Genomic DNA, 15849 nt, shown 5'->3' with positions numbered 1-15849 from the left:
TTAGTGCTACCATATAATATATGGTTCGGAAAAAACTTGAATGGTAACACTGAAATGTCGACTCCAGTGTCAATCAAGAAATTTAGGTTATTGGTATTGTCAAAAAAGTGAGGTTGACGTTTTGTCAAAATTTTGAATTTTGAAAATTTCTTTTTTTCTATTAAAACTTTATTTAGTTTTTTGGAGATGAAGAATTGTTAAATGAAGTGTAGAATCTACATAGAGCACCTTCACATTTGTGTGCATTATCGTGAAATTTGCGATGATACCAACAAATGTCTAGAGAATTTTGGGAATTGCTTCTAGACCTCTGGCGTGAACATGAAAATGAACGCTCCCGTGATCTTGAGCAGTGACAGTGATTGTAAGTTTGATATGAAAACGTTGGTGGTAAGTTATTTTTAATTTGTTTATAATTAAATTTATTTGAGTTTCAATGTCATCCTGATGTTTAGTTATCGACTCAAATAGATTTTAATACTTTGTGGTTACAGTAGCTTGGTTCGTTGGGACTGCACTACTTGCACTCATTTGCACTAAGCAGTTTAGTGCAGATGTTGTGTGTTCATTGGGGATAGTGCAGTTTAGTGCAGTTGCACTCATACTGTTCGTTGGGCCATGTGCAGTGCAATTTAGTGCAGCCGGTGCAAGTTGGTGCAGATTTTGTTGCACCTGCTTTCGATTAAGTTCAATAAGTGCAGTTTAATGCAGTGTAACTAAAATGGCGGAATATTTGAAACCGTGTTTTGTAATAATTAATATTAATATTAAATATTAAGAAATAAAACCTTATAATAATTAATATTTGTTGTATTAGAGAACACAGTATATTCAATCCCAGTAGAGGCGGTAGAAAACTACCCCTACTTTTTTGGAATAATTTAAAAACTACCCTGTCCATTTTGGCTTCATTAAATACACTTATAGTACATTTAAAAATACTAATTATATGTTTTTTCTCATTTAGGGGTGGCTGGTGTTAACTACCGTCACCACCCCAAATTTTTTTTTTGCAGGTACTGCTTACCGATTTTGGTGCAATTTAGCATGTGATTTCTTTATACGTTAAGTAGTACTTTTGAAAGAACTAGATAGTAGTTTGGCGAAAAAATATATTTCGCTAATAATTGATAAAAATAAAAAATAATAATAATTGATGAATCGCTACTAAAAAAACATTCTGCAATGATTTCATTTTCCACGAGTATTTCGCTGACAATCTCCTGTTCGTCCATTTCAAATATTATACACTTTTTTTTATAAAAATCTGTTCGTTGCGACCACGGTTTATACACTTTTCTGACCTGCACTAAGTTGACATGACATTGCACTGACTTACACTTAATTGCACTATGACGTCATACGAGTGCCATGTCGTGCAGAATAGTGCAGTCCCAACGAACAAAGCTAGTGTCATCCTGTGATGTGACTTTGGAGTATTTTTGAGGTTGAAGATTAAAATTTACTTCTGACAATGAGGTTGAAGTTGATGGTGATCTTGAACTTCTTCCTTGCCAGAGGAAAGGAGGTTATCTAGACGTGTTTCTTCGCTTAAGGATAATCGGTCTATTAATACCTTGTGAAGCGAAGAGTATGGATCTAGATCTGGTTGATTTTGGATTAAGCCAAGCACAGTTGAAAAAATTTCGGTAGGTAAGTTTGCCAATACTGCATTATATTAAATTTTTTCAGAGTTAATTCTGTTTAACACGAAAAGTGTTTCAATTTGTTTGAACCAAATCTCAGGGTTGGAACGCCAAAAGGGTGGAAATTTAATTTTTGAAATATTTTGTAATTCTAAATCATTATTCGAATCAACCATGATAATTTAATGTGGTAATAAATAATTAAATTATTATTAATTTTATATATACAGGGTGTATCTAAATTGATGCGAAAGATTTTAAGGGGTGATTTTTCAGCGAAAATTAAACCTCTTCTCTCCTCCAAGTTATAGTCTAAAGTTAAGGGAAAAAATCTGCAACTTTCTTATCTCTTGACATTTTACAACTAACAAATTGTTAGTGTGATCACAAAAAATAAAATAATGCTGAGATCAATTTGACATAACTTCATTTTTTTGACTACTAATAACCAATCGCTGAATTAATTCACCTGAGCCTGTGTATTATTTTATTTTTTTGTGATCAAACTAACAATTTTAAGAGAACATGACAAGAGACAAAGAAGTTGCGTATTGAATCCCTCTATTTAAATCAAGTTTTTAAAGAGAAAAATTATTATACAGCCTGATTCAGAGTAAGCGCCTTATTTTTTTTTAGCCACACTATGGGTACTACTTTCAAAATATTTGGCAGTAATATATTTTAGAACATTCTCTACACGATGGTGATATCACATTTTCAATTGGACGAATTATTATTTCAAAATGGCGACTGTCAACTTTTTTTTTAAATTGAATGCCAAAATTTTTTTTTTATTATTGAGTTCCTAAAAACATTCTTTATACGAATAGTATTTTGTTTTTCTTAAAAATTCATTTCTTTCCCCATCAAAAAGCACACATTTTAATCTAGTAGCGCATGAATGTTTTACACTCGATGTTATTTTTGTCCAAATATCAAGTAGCGCTAGACACAAAAGACACAATTAAACTTTATTTTGTAATAAACATCTACTTATTTATTTATTTGGACAAAAATAACATCGAGTGTAAAACATTCATGCGCTACTAGATTCAAATGTTAGGTTGCTTTTTGATGGGGAAAGAAATGAATTTTTAAGAAAAACAAAATACTATCGTAAAAAGAATGTTTTTAGGATCTCAATAATAAAAAAAAATTTTGAGCATTCCATTTAAAAAAAAAAGTTGACAGTCGCCATTTTGAAATAATTCGTCCAATTGAAAATATGATATCACCATCGTGTAGAGAAAGTCCTAAAACATATTACTGCCAAATATTTTGAAAGTAATACCCATAGTGTGGCTAAAAAAAAATAAGGCGCTTACTCTGAATCAGGCTGTATACAGGGTGTATCTGAATGACTGCAACAAACTTCAAGGGATGATTCTTTAGTGAATTTTAAGGGTACTTTGATATATGAACCATGGGCGACTTCGGCTCCCCTAAGGAGCTACACCTCTCCAAAAATGGCGGAAAATTTTGGTTTAATTTTTTTTTCTCAAAAACCATAAACGCTAGGAAAATGAAATTTGGGGAATATGTTTAAGTCATAATAGGGCACGTTTTGACCCTACTTGTACTTTCAACCTACGCTTCTAAACTACTAAACGTAACCACCCCCCTTCAATTTATGCCTAGATTTTTTTTATGAAGATTTTAAATACATTGTAAAAATATCAGTTAGATAGATAAAACTATTCTAAAACTTTTTTGTCTCTCTGATGTTTTTCGAAAATTTAATAATTTCTGAGAAAAAAAATAATTAAGCAAACACTAACTGTTAAGCTGTAGGGTTGTTAATCGAAAGTTGGAATGAATTTATAATGAAAAAATCTTAGTAGGCTTTGCAATCTTTGTCAGAAATATTTTTGACGTTTAAATGTCAGTGGTTTTCGTACGATTATTATTGTTTTATTTAAAATTTTGAAACGTCGAGTGAACGAGCGTAAATGCGATAGAACTTTATTTAAAAATTAATTTGAAACACAATAATAATAATAAGGAAAACACTGACATTTAAACGTCAAAAATATTTCTGACAAAGATTGCAAAGCCTACTAAGATTTTTTCATTAAAAATTCATTCCAACTGTTGATCGACAATCCCGTTGTTTAACGTGCAGTGTTTGCTTTATTATTTTTTTTCTCAAAAATTAGTCGTTTTTGGAAAAATTTTAAAGAGACAAAAAAGTTTTAGGATACTTCCATCTACCTAGATTTACTACTTTTTTTAATGTATTTATCATCTGCATAAAAAAAATATTAGCAAAAATGTAAAGGGGGTGGTTACGTTTAGTAGTTTAGAGGGGTAGGTTGAAAGTACAAATAGGGTCAAAACATGCCCTATTATGAGTTAAACATATTCCCCAAATTTCATTTTCCTAGCGTTTATGGTTTTTGAGACAAAAAAATTAAACCAAAATTTTCCGCCATTTTTGGAGGGGTGTAGCTCCTTAGGGGAGCCGAAGTCGCCCATGGTTCATATATCAAAGTACCCTTAAAATTCACTAAAGAATCACCCCTTCAAGTTTGTTGCAGTCATTCAGATACACCCTGTATAGGGGTTGATTTTTTAGCCACCTGTAATAACATTTTCCGGTTATAAAAATCGTCAAAAAGTGTCATTTTATTAGCAACAGTTATGTGCTAAATTTCATGCTTCTAAATTCCTCCATAGTGGATTTGTTAAAGAAAAACCATTCTTTCCCCTAATTTTAGAGGGCTGAAACTTGGAAGAGAAGTGGTTTTGACCAAAAAGTTATATGAAAGACCTCCTTTAATTTTCGTTGAAAATCGCCCCTTAAAATCTTTCGCATCCATTTAGATACACCCTGTATGTTATATATTTTATTTAATTAATTTTATTTGTATTTTATTTCTGTCTTATAGGTGAAAGGAATATGGCTTACCTGATGAAGTGGCAAACGATGATAAATTGAAGAAACTTAAAAAATTGACAACTCCATGAACTTGACTTGCTGAAAAAGTTTCCAGAAGAAAATTTCTTCTTCTTGATGTTTTTGATTTTTTGAACTTCTTCCTTCTGAACGTCAAAACGCTGTTCTTTGTCGTCGGGGTCAATGAAGAATTCCAATAAAGGATATTAAATGGAATCGGGTTTTATTTATTGATTAATTTGTTTATATATTTTTGTTGGACAAAGAATAATAATAATATTTTCTGGTAACTAATGTAGTAACATCGATTTTGGTAACTCGATTTCCAAAATCGGTTTGCCACAACACCAAATGCACTTCTGGGTCGAGTTTTGCTATTTCGCGAGGCTGCTTCATCTACTACAAATGCCATATTTAAATTTTGCCATCGATGTATTGGTGACTATAACCATCATACATATTGGACAACAGCTGCTAGACACATCACTTTAGTCATGGTTGAATTTAAATAGATTTTCTGGTTCACTTTAGTGATATAAAATTACTTTTCATTTATTTGATTAATCCTCAAACTCGCCATTCTCTTTCACAAACAACATTGGAAGGTTTTTCATTACACAATTATTAAAAGAATCGGTCTAAATGAGGATCAAGATTTATAGATAGACAATTTACATAACAGATAAAGTAAACTTCGGCATTTTGATGAAAGCGGAAAATTTGTACTAACAAAACACACTTATGTAAACATTTACAAACGAAATTTTAGCCACACTCAAGTGCGTAATCTCTTTCTAAGTAAAATCGAGTACTTTTAGCGTTATCTTTTCTTTATAATTTCGTTAAAAAAGTCATCAATTAGATCGATTCTATTCCAATATCTAAACAAGATTATCAAACACTTTATAAGCACGGTATTACAAAATTTGATTCATTTTTATTAACCAACAGTTTGAGTTGTTTTAAAAGTATAATATGCGTAAGTAGATATTTACTCTTTGATTTCCGTTACGATTATATTTTAAGTGTTACTCTAATGAATCATAAAAAAACATAATTTTCAGCATTATGTTACTCATAATTGATAGAAAAAGATAAACGAATTTAGCAAACAACCACAAGAGATAACTCACTTCTAAAAAACCTTTATTTTATCAATCGATATAACAGCTGAGTACTAAAACTGATTTTATTTCATAACTTATTTTATTGTAAAGCTTCAATTCTAAAATGTGTCTAAATTGCATATTTTGTTGTAATCCACAAGGTATTAATTTTAAAATTTATTTTAAATTAATAAATTTAATTCCTCTTTTTTAGCTGTTAATCGCAACAATATTAAGTTTTATGGACATTCTTCATCAAAGGCGGTTAAAATAAAGGAAATTGAAGATTTTAAAATTAATGAAACGCAACCAATAAAAATTTTAATACATGGTTGGATGGATAACAAAGATTCGTTTTGGTTCGAACCAACAGTAAATGAGTATTTAAAAAAAGGAAATGTGAATGTAATCACCGTCGATTGGGGTAAACACGCCAGAGGATTTTTTACATTAGCCGTTAAATCAGTAAAAAATGTTGGAAATCATGTTGGTGATTTTATAACTGAATTGGCCGAAAAATACAGCCTACCGTTCGAACAATTCCATCTTATTGGACATTCTTTAGGAGCTCACATATCAGGATTTGCAGGTAATTCTTTATTTAATTTAAATTTTCTTTATTATTTCTTAATTTTGTTTTAGGAAAACGAATTTTAGCACTACGTGGAGCAAAAATCGGTAGAATAACAGCTTTAGATCCTGCAGGACCACTCTTCATAGGAAATTGTCCTGATGATAGATTATGTTCTGGTGATGCCAATTTTGTTGATGTTATTCACACAGACGGAGGCCACTTGGGTTATGAAAAACCAATTGGTCATGCAGATTTCTTTCCATGTGGGGGAAAACGTCCGCAAAATGGTTGTGCCAAAATTGGTAAGAAACATTTAAAATTTAATACATTACAGATTTCTGTAAAAATAATTTTTTTGTTTAATAGGTGGCGGCAGTCATAATAGAGCCCCATTATATTTCGCCGAAAGCATAAACACAACCAATTTTGTCGCTGTAAACACTTCAAATTACGATGAATTTGACTGTGGGAGATACTCAGATAATCAAAGGGCTGTTATGGGTGAAAATTGTCAAATTGGGATTAAAGGCGATTTTTATTTGCATATTAATAAAAATACACCATACGCGAAAGGTGCAATTTGAATTTTAAATTAAGTTTTAATTTGTTATTTAAGAAATAAATTAATTTTCATTATTTATTTAAATAATTCAATATATGTTAATTGGGTTGCCTACATTTAATTTCTTTCACCTTTAATTTTTTTATTATATCAAAAATTATTATTTATATGTAAAAATATTCCTGCAATGTTAATTTTTTGAATAACTTATTAGCCTCGTATTTGATGTATTAATAAGTGCGACCATAAATTAAGTTACATAACCGGACAATAATTTTAAAATAATTCCAAATTCCATCATAACATAGGGTTTTTACATTTTTTATGTTGTATATTTATCGCAGCTGTCAAAGTGTATTGTCAGTTTGAACGTCAAAACAAGCATTTTTCTTGCACATTTTTACAAAGATATTAAAATTTACTTAAATTAGTAAGTTTATATATGACGCAAATAAAGAAATGTTAAAACGTAACGTTTGAGTATACAAGTTGGACTCTTGTCAACATTTTTTACGAATCGCGATAACCTACCACAACACAGAAATACGCATATAAAAACACAGTACAGGTAAGTGAGTATAAACCATTTATGACTGATAAACATTTCTGTAATTAAATAATTCGCATAATGTGTTTGTTAATTAATTTATTGTTTTTTAAGTGGTTACACGTTTTTTTAGGCATGACCTAACCTATATGACATAGCAAAAATGTTGGAAGGATTAGCTGCATGGGTTTTAAACAACTATCTTGGGAAATATGTAGAGAATTTAAATACGGATCAATTAAGTATAGCTCTTTTATCAGGTGAATAAGTTTCACAATTAAAAAAAATTGAAATATTGTTTATCAAAATGATCCAATATAATAATTAGATAACTTGCTTTAGGTCAAGTTGAACTTGAAAATTTACCATTAAAAAAAGATGCATTACGACACCTTGGATTACCTATTGAAATAAAATCAGGATTTATTGGAAAAGTGAAATTACAAATACCAGTGAGGTTAATTAAATCTGCACCATGGGTGATTCAAATTGAACAATTATATGTTGTTGCATCTCCATTACCAGTGCAAGAGGTTAAAATAATTTTTAATATCTGTTAATTACATTACAACCGATGAAATTAATTAATTTTTATTTTTTCTTTTACAGTGGGATAGTGTTGCTGAAAAATTAGCATCACAAGAATTAAAACTAAGCGCTTTAGATAATTTTGAAGCCAAATGGAGATTAGAAACTGAAAGTAAAGATCAATCTACTTATTACGCATCTACTTATTCTTCTTGGTTAAGTTATGGAACAGGGGTGATCACAAATATTATTGATAATCTCCAGGTAAAACAAATAATTAGGGGTATTTCTTTCTCAAAAAATATTATACCAAATTTTTTAATCCATACAATTTTAACGAAATATAAAAAAGTGTAACCAAATTGATGTTGGGTTATGCATGAAGTTCTTAACAAATTTTTGAATAGGTGTGATAATAAAACTATTTAAAAAGTAATAGGAAAAAATGTTAGGTTAAATAAATAAGAAATATTAGTCACATTTTTTTGCTACTTATCAAATATGCAAAACTGAAATATTTCAATTTCCTATTATTCCATCATTATGATAAAGTTTTTGTTGATGCAAACATCTTTTTCAATGTGGACATCCTTTTATAATGAGTTTTAAATAAAGTTATACAGGGTGCCTCACAAAATTGATTTATTAGACCTTTTATGGATTCTGATCTAAAAAATCTTTAAAGCTTCCATTTACCAAGCTATTAGAAGTATGTTACAACTCTGTTATTTTAAATAGAATGCTTTAGTTTTTATTGCATATTCATATTGTTCATATAAAAATATATTGGTCTTGACAAGAATTGTTGATACTTGGTTCTTCACATTTCTTGGCTGTCAATCAAACCACATTTTTGAATCCACATTGCTCAGCTAAATGAATGTTTCTTCCTCAATAGTTCTCTTCCACGCCATTCTTGGGCGCCCTCGTCTCCGTGCTCCTTAGGGGTTCCAGCCAAGCGCTGACATCTCAACTGCTTCATGAGGCTTCCTTAGCGTGTGGCCAATCCAACGCTATTTTCTCTCTTTGGTTTGGTCACTAATGGGCTGTTCTTTTGTTCTCTTCCACAAGTGTTCATTAGATATCACCTTACGCCACCTCACGTTTATAATGCGCCGCAGGTATTGATTACTGAACACTTGTATTTGTTCGTAAATTCAATCTTTAATTCGTTGATTGTACAGATATTCAGTCTTTAATACTTTTTAGTACCACTTGTCGATGTGTTGATTTGCAAGTGCTTTTTATGGTCAACTTGATTTGCTATGTTTCTTGGACGCCTTGGAACATAAAGTTTTGAATTATCCTGTCCTTATGTATTTAATGTATTTACTGACGCAAATGATGGTTTGCTGAACTTTCCGTCTTTGGGTGATCGCTATAATTTTCGAAGAGCCAACTTTCCTGGCTTGTATGATGAGCTACTTTATACGGATTGGTCTTTTCTAAACGTGCAGTAAATCCACTAAATTGTGTCGTAGATCCTCATACCCTATTTGGTAAACCCCAGAAATGAAGCGGCTATTAAAATTGAAAGAGTATTATAGGAAGAAGTGGAGAAGAAGGAATAGTGCTTTCTATTCAGCGGAATATAAAAGACTGAGGTGTTTGACTAAACAGTATTAGTGCTGAACAATCGCTTAGTTCTGATCGCCATAACTTTTGGAGTTATATAAGACAGAAAACAACGACCTCTCGACTTCCTGGAAAAATGATGCGTGATAAGTCCATCTACACTGATCCTGATAAAATAGTTAATGCTTTTGCAGATCAATTCTCTAGAGTATATACTGGTGTCTCTGCTTACAACATGGTTGGTGTACACTCTACGTATCCTCCAGTATTTATAGTCGATCTCACTGAAGAACAGGTTCTTCATTTCCTAAAAAGGTTACCTAATAAATTTACTGCTGGTGATGATGATCTAAAACCATTCCGACCTATTGTTTCGAACCGTTATGTTGTTAGTCTGACTTGGACGTCTTGGTGGAATGGTGTAACCGTTATCAGTTATAGATTAATACCAATAAGTGTAGTGCCGTGAGTTTTACACGCAAGCAATCTCCTCTTCCATCTTCTTATTATATACAAGGTGTTCTTCTTGAAAAATTATCTACAATCAAGGATCTGGGAGTTACTTTTGACCGCAAATTGTCTTTTGCGTCGCATAGTGAAGATATTGCATCTTCTGCACCGAGGATGCTTGGTTTCGTTTTACGCAACTCGCGTGCCTTTTCTGACATCGGTGTGTACAAGTCTCTGTTTTGGACCTTGGTATTGTCCAAAATGGAATATGGCTCTCTAATTTGGTCACCACAATATATGTGTCATAGACTCATATTGGAAAGAATTCAGAGGAGATTTCTCAAATATTTGTCTCTACGCTTGGATGCATCATATCCGGATCGTGGAACGGATTACGCATTCCTGCTGCAACGTGACAACTTTTCTGAACTGGACGCGAGAAGACATGACCAGTGTATGAAGTTTTTACAGAAGTTAGTGCAAGGTGAATTGGATTGAGGTTGGTTGTTGTCGCGGATCATTTTTGCGGTGCCTACGCGTACAACACGTAGTACCAATGAGTTTTATCTGAGGAATTGCAAATCCAATGTTTTAGCCAACTTCCCGTTGCACAGGATGTGTAAACTAAGTAACAACGCCACATTTCGTCTTAACATAGCTAACACCAACCTTTATCAAAACTCGCTATTAGTTCGAATTCTTAATTTCTATAACCAGTGCTTCAACCATGTATTTCTCTTTTACGCTCTTTTAGAGAACGTGTATTAACTAACGTATATCGGATGTTTTGTTGATCGCTTTATTGTTGTATTTATTTTAGATTGTTACAATTATTTTATATTAATTTTCATTATTATGAGGATGCTTTGTTGGGGATATTCTCCCTGTATGCATCCCGAATATGTAATAAATAAATAAACAATAATAGTGTAGGAGTGTTTATGTGAGTTATATTTGTTTTATAACATGTGCTATTTCTTGTGTTTTCTTGTAATATTGTCCTGTAATCTGATCTTTGTTGGGCAATAAAGTGAATTATTATTATTCTACATCCCCTTGGTGACTCCTTCCATCCTCACACCTATACAGGAGGACAAGTTTATCAAAGTTGTTGAACAAGCAAAATTTTGTTCTTTTTGAAATGTATTATTATTTCACCAGATAGGGTACAACTGTATTTGTATCTCCACATCTTCCTCTGCCATTCATGTCTCTTCCAATCACTGTTAGCTTCGACTACAGATTTTATCCTCATCTTCTTCGTTTTTTCAACATTGAGTTTTAGGCATGCTGCTCTGCTTAGCAGAAGTATAATGTTGGTTCGAAAATTTATCGTTGTCTTTGTCCAGAATTCGCTCAATCCCATGTTTCTGATCTAGTCTTTTATTTATTATTATCAAACTGGTTGTTACATTAAGCACTGATTCATTAATACACCTTTTCAGAGCTAGGGTCTAACCCCACTTCTTAATATTTGGGAGCTTTTGGAGCATATGTAAAAATATAGAAATTTGTGTTATTAAAGTCATGGAATAAAATAAAATCAGAAGAAAGAATAAGCTTACTTGCATCAATGCCACGACGCTTTTGCTCAGTTATAGAATTTAAAGAAGGATCAATCAAATACTGAAAGAATTGAACAGTATATCTTTTTAATGATCCCATAAATAAAAATGTGATGGTGTCAGATAAAGCGGTTGTGGTGGCCATTACTAGGAGGTGTTTACTTGTAGTTAAATTGTCTTATTCTATGGCTACTATGAAAGCCAAATGTTATTTTTCTATGCTTTTAACAAATTGCATAATATCTCTATATTTAAATCTATGGGTTATAATGCTGTGTACTTAGGAACTATAGTAATTACATGGTTCTGAATCATGTAACATCCTTCTGTATAAGATAGATTGAAAAACTTAATGATGGTATTAATTAAAAATAAATAATTTAGAATATCTTGAAAACAAAAAGCATTAGGTATCAACAATCAAAGTTGGTATAGAAACGTACTAGAACCTAATGAAGTTCTAATAAATCACCCAAAAGAACTAGCAAATAAACCTAGTTACTTCATTTTCATATTTTATTAATGTTGTCTTGTCTATAGTTAAAGATTAAAGATGTTCACATACGATATGAAGACAATGTTAGTCTTAATAACAAAGCGGCAGCTTTTGGCGTTACAATGGAAACACTGTCGGCCCAAAGCTCTGATGGATGGACCACACAATGGGATAGTGCAACCTCTTCATTTAAGTTACTTGAAATGCAAAAATTGGCTGTGTATTGGATTGATTTGGATTTAGATAAAGTTTTTTCGAAAATGTCACCTGCAGAATTAGCTGTAAGTAAACAATTTTGTAAACAACTATATTGTATTATATATACTAGATAGATATTACTGTTCAAAATTGCATTTTTTCTTAATTACCGTTATTGTTGCATTTTTGGCGGTTGCTTGTAGTTTTTGGAAGGTAAAAACTGAAAGTGAAAACTTTTGGATTCAATTTTTTTGCAGTAGATACTATCAAGCAGTCATTTATCTGCTAAATCAACACTATTGCTAAAAGAATAAGCCATATGGGTCTTTTTGCTATCTATTTCTAATTCAGAGATATCCCACTACTTGTGACTCACCCTGAATATCCATTTATAAAACGAACCTTTCAACACATTATTAATATTCTAATAAATTTTATTTAATTAGTTGGCTATGTCACCCGGACAGGACCACATATATGGCAATCATTACATCCTTTCGCCAGTAAGTGCTCAAGCGCGCATACAAAGAAATCGTAGTGAAAAACCTCTAAGATCTATTGATACACCAAGAATAACGTGTGATTTACAATTAGATGAGGTTCCATTAACTTTAATTGACGTAAGTTATATTAAATTAAATCAATTCTTTTTAACTTACTTTATTTTTGTAGTGGCAATATGAGCAAATAGTAAAATGTACGAGGGGTTTGGATGATATCGCTAGGCTTCGTAGTTATAGGGAGTATAGACCAAATTGTTCAGTTTCTGAAGATGCTCACGCTTGGTGGGTCTATGCAATTAGTTGTATGTATCCAGGAGGGCAACCAAATATATGCAAACCGCATCCAACGTGGGAGTCATGTTTGGAACGCGCCAAAGAAAATGTTGCTTACACAAAATTGTATAAAAAGATACTTGTTACTCCTACAATAACACTAACTGTAGAAGAAAAAAAGGTTAAAGATAATGTTGAATGGATAAGGGATGTTGAAGAAATAAAAATTCTAAGAGAGGTACCAAAAAAGCTATATAACTAATTATTATTAATTATTAATAATTATGTTTAGATTGCCATGAAATCTGTACCATCCCAACCACAATCTACAAATCAAAATAGTGCCGCTGGACGTGGAGTTTTAGTTCGTTGGTTTCCTCAATGGATGGGTTGGTATTCTTCAGCACAAGTCGAAACAACGCAAAGTAATGAAGCAACACAATTAGAGGGCGAAATTCTTAAAGCGCTTTCTGATTCGTTTGATGACAACACAATTTTAAAACGTGATGTTGTTTTTGGTAAATTTAGTTTTTCATTAAAGAGTGGTTTGATTAGTTTATGCAGTACCAAAGATAATTCAAGAGAAAGGTACGCGTAATCTCAATTTTTTTTATTGGAGCTTTATTACATTTTATTTCCAGTATACCAATGATTGAGTTAGAATTTAAAAATTTAAGTTTAAACATCACAAGTAAACCAAGGTCGACATCACATATTGTCGAATTATGTTTAGGTGGAATGTATTTGAAAGATAAAATAACATCTAATACTATATTTCCAACTTTAATTGGACCACCATCGCAAGAAAGATCGTCTATGATAAGATCGAGAGGACCAAGTCCAAGAGTGAGTCTTATGTCTAGTAATGAAGACTTGTTTTCCTTGGTTTATGAGAAATGTCCTATTAATTCAGGCTATGATTATAAGTAAGATATAAATAATTTTGTAAATGTTTAATTTAATTATATAAATTTTCTGAATTTAGATTATCAGTTAAAACAAAATCGCTTGATGTTGTTTATCAACCAGCAGCAATAAAGTGGCTTTTAGAATTTTTATTTAATCCCCATCAGCGCATCATAACTCATTCAAGAATAGAAGCGATGAAATCAAGGACAAAAAAGGGATTGATAAAGAATTGGGAGCAAATGTTAGATGGGCGAGTTGTAAGCAATAAAATATTATTTTACTATTTAAGTAATAAAATGTTACTTCAATTAATTTTTAGTTAGTAAGAAAGATCTGGGATTTACAATTAGATATCTCAGCTCCACAAATATTCTTTATAGAAAAATTTAATGATCAGAATTCATCAATGGCAGTTATAGATTTTGGTAGATTTCTTGTAAATAATAAACCACAAGATGTAGTTATACCTGAAATTGTTACTAAAGAGTTAGTCACCAAAGAATCTGAAGACGATGGTATAATAATTCCTCTTAATTCATTCATGTATATTTTTATTTTTTTACATATTTAGATATGTTTGTAACTCCATGTTCAACACCCCCAGTCAGTGAAGAAAGTGATTCAGCATCGCCAAATACTTTAAACGCCGTTGAATACGCTGATATTCTTAATGAATCAACGTTACATGATAAAATCTACGATCGATATAACGTGGAATTAACAGATATGCAAATTTTAATTGGTAAAGTTAAGGATAATTGGAGATATGCGCATAATAAGGGGTCATCTACAATGCATGTTTTGGATAGATTTAACATTTCTTTACAATTAGAAAGAAGAGTTGTGCATACAACAGATCCATCATTTCCTAGTCTTACTTTAAATGCAAATCTTCCAAAATTAGTGGCCCATTTAAACGAAAATAAAATTTCCGCCGCCAGAACTTTAATGCAAATTATTACAACAACTGGTCTTCCATCGCCTTTTAACATAAATGATAATTCGATGGAAGAATTTATTGATGTACATGATGATGATGAAAGTGAGAGTGTTGATACTAGTGTGGAATTATCCAGATTGTTAATGGTTCAATTTACCATTGATCACATGGCACTTGAAGTACAAAGCAGAGGAAGAAGTGTGGCTGAATTACAAGTTACTGGTGTTAAGGTAGCATTTACTAAACGACCAGTTGATATTGGAATTACCTTAACTGTACATGGATTACTTCTGGTGGATGCTTTACAAACGTTTGGGCCAGATTTTGAACTTCTTGTTGCCAGCCATAAACATGTTGGGTAATCAACCGGTTATATATATATTTTTTATATTTACTATTTAAATGATTATATTTTAGAATGGATTCAATGTCGGGAAGTTTACGTGACAGCGAACCTACGTCTCCAATGTCGCCTGGTAGTCCAGATCCAAATGCTTATAGACCACAAACAACATCACCTGTTGCTTTATCACAAGCACTTTCATCATTAGCTACATCTCCGCCTTTACATCAAGTATTACATATGACTCATCATCGTGTTGGTAACTTTTTAGATGCAGAAGCTTTGATTAGCATTGAAATTACACTTATTACTGGAGCTGAATCAATGCAATTTGCTAATATACAATTCAATAATCTGGATATTATTGGTAAGTGGTTTTAAATTATTACTACTATAAAAATTTCTATTGGTATTATTAATATGGGTATGTTTTTCTTTTTCTTTCGGCGTTACAACTCCTGGTGAGGTTTAAGCTGCTCAATGATCTTTCATTTTTTTCCATCTTCTAACTTCCATTCTTCTTAAATCTTCGTTTACATCATCTATCCATCTCTTTCTCGATCTGCTCCTTGCTCTTTGATCCACAGGTCTCCAATCTGTAACACTTCTTGTTGTCCTCTCATTCATCCCAGTCTTCGACTTTTAATGAACGTGACAATATCGGTGTCATCTATCAATTGGTCTAATTCATGATTCATTCGTAACCTCCAGTATTCGATACAGTGTTTGATTTTAGTT

The 15849-nt window shown here is 31.7% G+C and overlaps 2 protein-coding genes across 11 annotated transcripts in view; both read left to right on the top strand.

The window, feature by feature from the left end:
- The first annotated feature begins 20 nt into the window (after window positions 1-20).
- On the top strand, window positions 21-6905 carry LOC111424912 (phospholipase A1 VesT1.02-like). 8 transcript variants are annotated; one of them, XM_071194431.1, is made up of 8 exons: window positions 21-107; window positions 177-390; window positions 1448-1653; window positions 4535-5521; window positions 5607-5809; window positions 5863-6237; window positions 6291-6524; window positions 6589-6905. In XM_071194431.1, the coding sequence occupies exons 5-8, from the start codon at window positions 5773-5775 to the stop codon at window positions 6804-6806; spliced, it is 864 nt and encodes a 287-aa protein (XP_071050532.1). In that variant the 5' UTR covers window positions 21-107; window positions 177-390; window positions 1448-1653; window positions 4535-5521; window positions 5607-5772; the 3' UTR covers window positions 6807-6905. The 8 variants fall into 8 exon arrangements, with proteins under 8 accessions (XP_071050532.1, XP_071050531.1, XP_071050537.1 ...); XM_071194430.1 differs by lacking the exon at window positions 21-107 and having other exon boundaries at window positions 127-390; XM_071194432.1 differs by lacking the exons at window positions 21-107; window positions 177-390 and adding an exon at window positions 1747-1833 and having other exon boundaries at window positions 486-1653.
- Window positions 6906-7164: 259 nt separating this feature from the next.
- LOC111425335 (vacuolar protein sorting 13D) overlaps window positions 7165-15849 on the top strand; it is a 33584-nt gene continuing 24899 nt past the window's right edge. For 2 of the 3 annotated variants that reach the window (XM_071194423.1, XM_023059302.2), the window contains exons 1-13: window positions 7165-7352; window positions 7465-7591; window positions 7674-7864; window positions 7941-8123; window positions 11990-12226; window positions 12590-12763; window positions 12816-13157; window positions 13212-13507; window positions 13561-13845; window positions 13905-14085; window positions 14148-14343; window positions 14400-15126; window positions 15186-15478. In XM_071194423.1, coding sequence (XP_071050524.1) covers window positions 7495-7591; window positions 7674-7864; window positions 7941-8123; window positions 11990-12226; window positions 12590-12763; window positions 12816-13157; window positions 13212-13507; window positions 13561-13845; window positions 13905-14085; window positions 14148-14343; window positions 14400-15126; window positions 15186-15478 — 3202 coding nt within the window. In that variant the 5' untranslated portion in view covers window positions 7165-7352; window positions 7465-7494. Of the gene's footprint in view, window positions 7353-7445; window positions 7592-7673; window positions 7865-7940; window positions 8124-11989; window positions 12227-12589; window positions 12764-12815; window positions 13158-13211; window positions 13508-13560; window positions 13846-13904; window positions 14086-14147; window positions 14344-14399; window positions 15127-15185; window positions 15479-15849 lie in introns of all 3 variants that reach the window. The other variant, XM_023059311.2, reaches the window with a different exon arrangement.

The sequence above is a fragment of the Onthophagus taurus genome, chromosome 2, assembly GCF_036711975.1.
Source record: "Onthophagus taurus isolate NC chromosome 2, IU_Otau_3.0, whole genome shotgun sequence".
NCBI lineage: Eukaryota > Metazoa > Arthropoda > Insecta > Coleoptera > Scarabaeidae > Onthophagus > Onthophagus taurus.
Note: the sequence above shows the minus strand (reverse complement) of the source record. Positions and strands in the feature narration are given on the sequence as shown.

Bases quoted from the DNA above. Each gene is read 5' to 3' on its own strand.
- LOC111424912 (XM_071194431.1), top strand. From the start codon at position 5,773: ATGTGTCTAAATTGCATATTTTGTTGTAATCCACAAG. The intron at 6,238-6,290 runs GTAATTCTTTAT...ATTTTGTTTTAG, and splicing joins TCACATATCAGGATTTGCAG to GAAAACGAATTTTAGCACTA. The intron at 6,525-6,588 runs GTAAGAAACATT...TTTGTTTAATAG, and splicing joins AAATGGTTGTGCCAAAATTG to GTGGCGGCAGTCATAATAGA.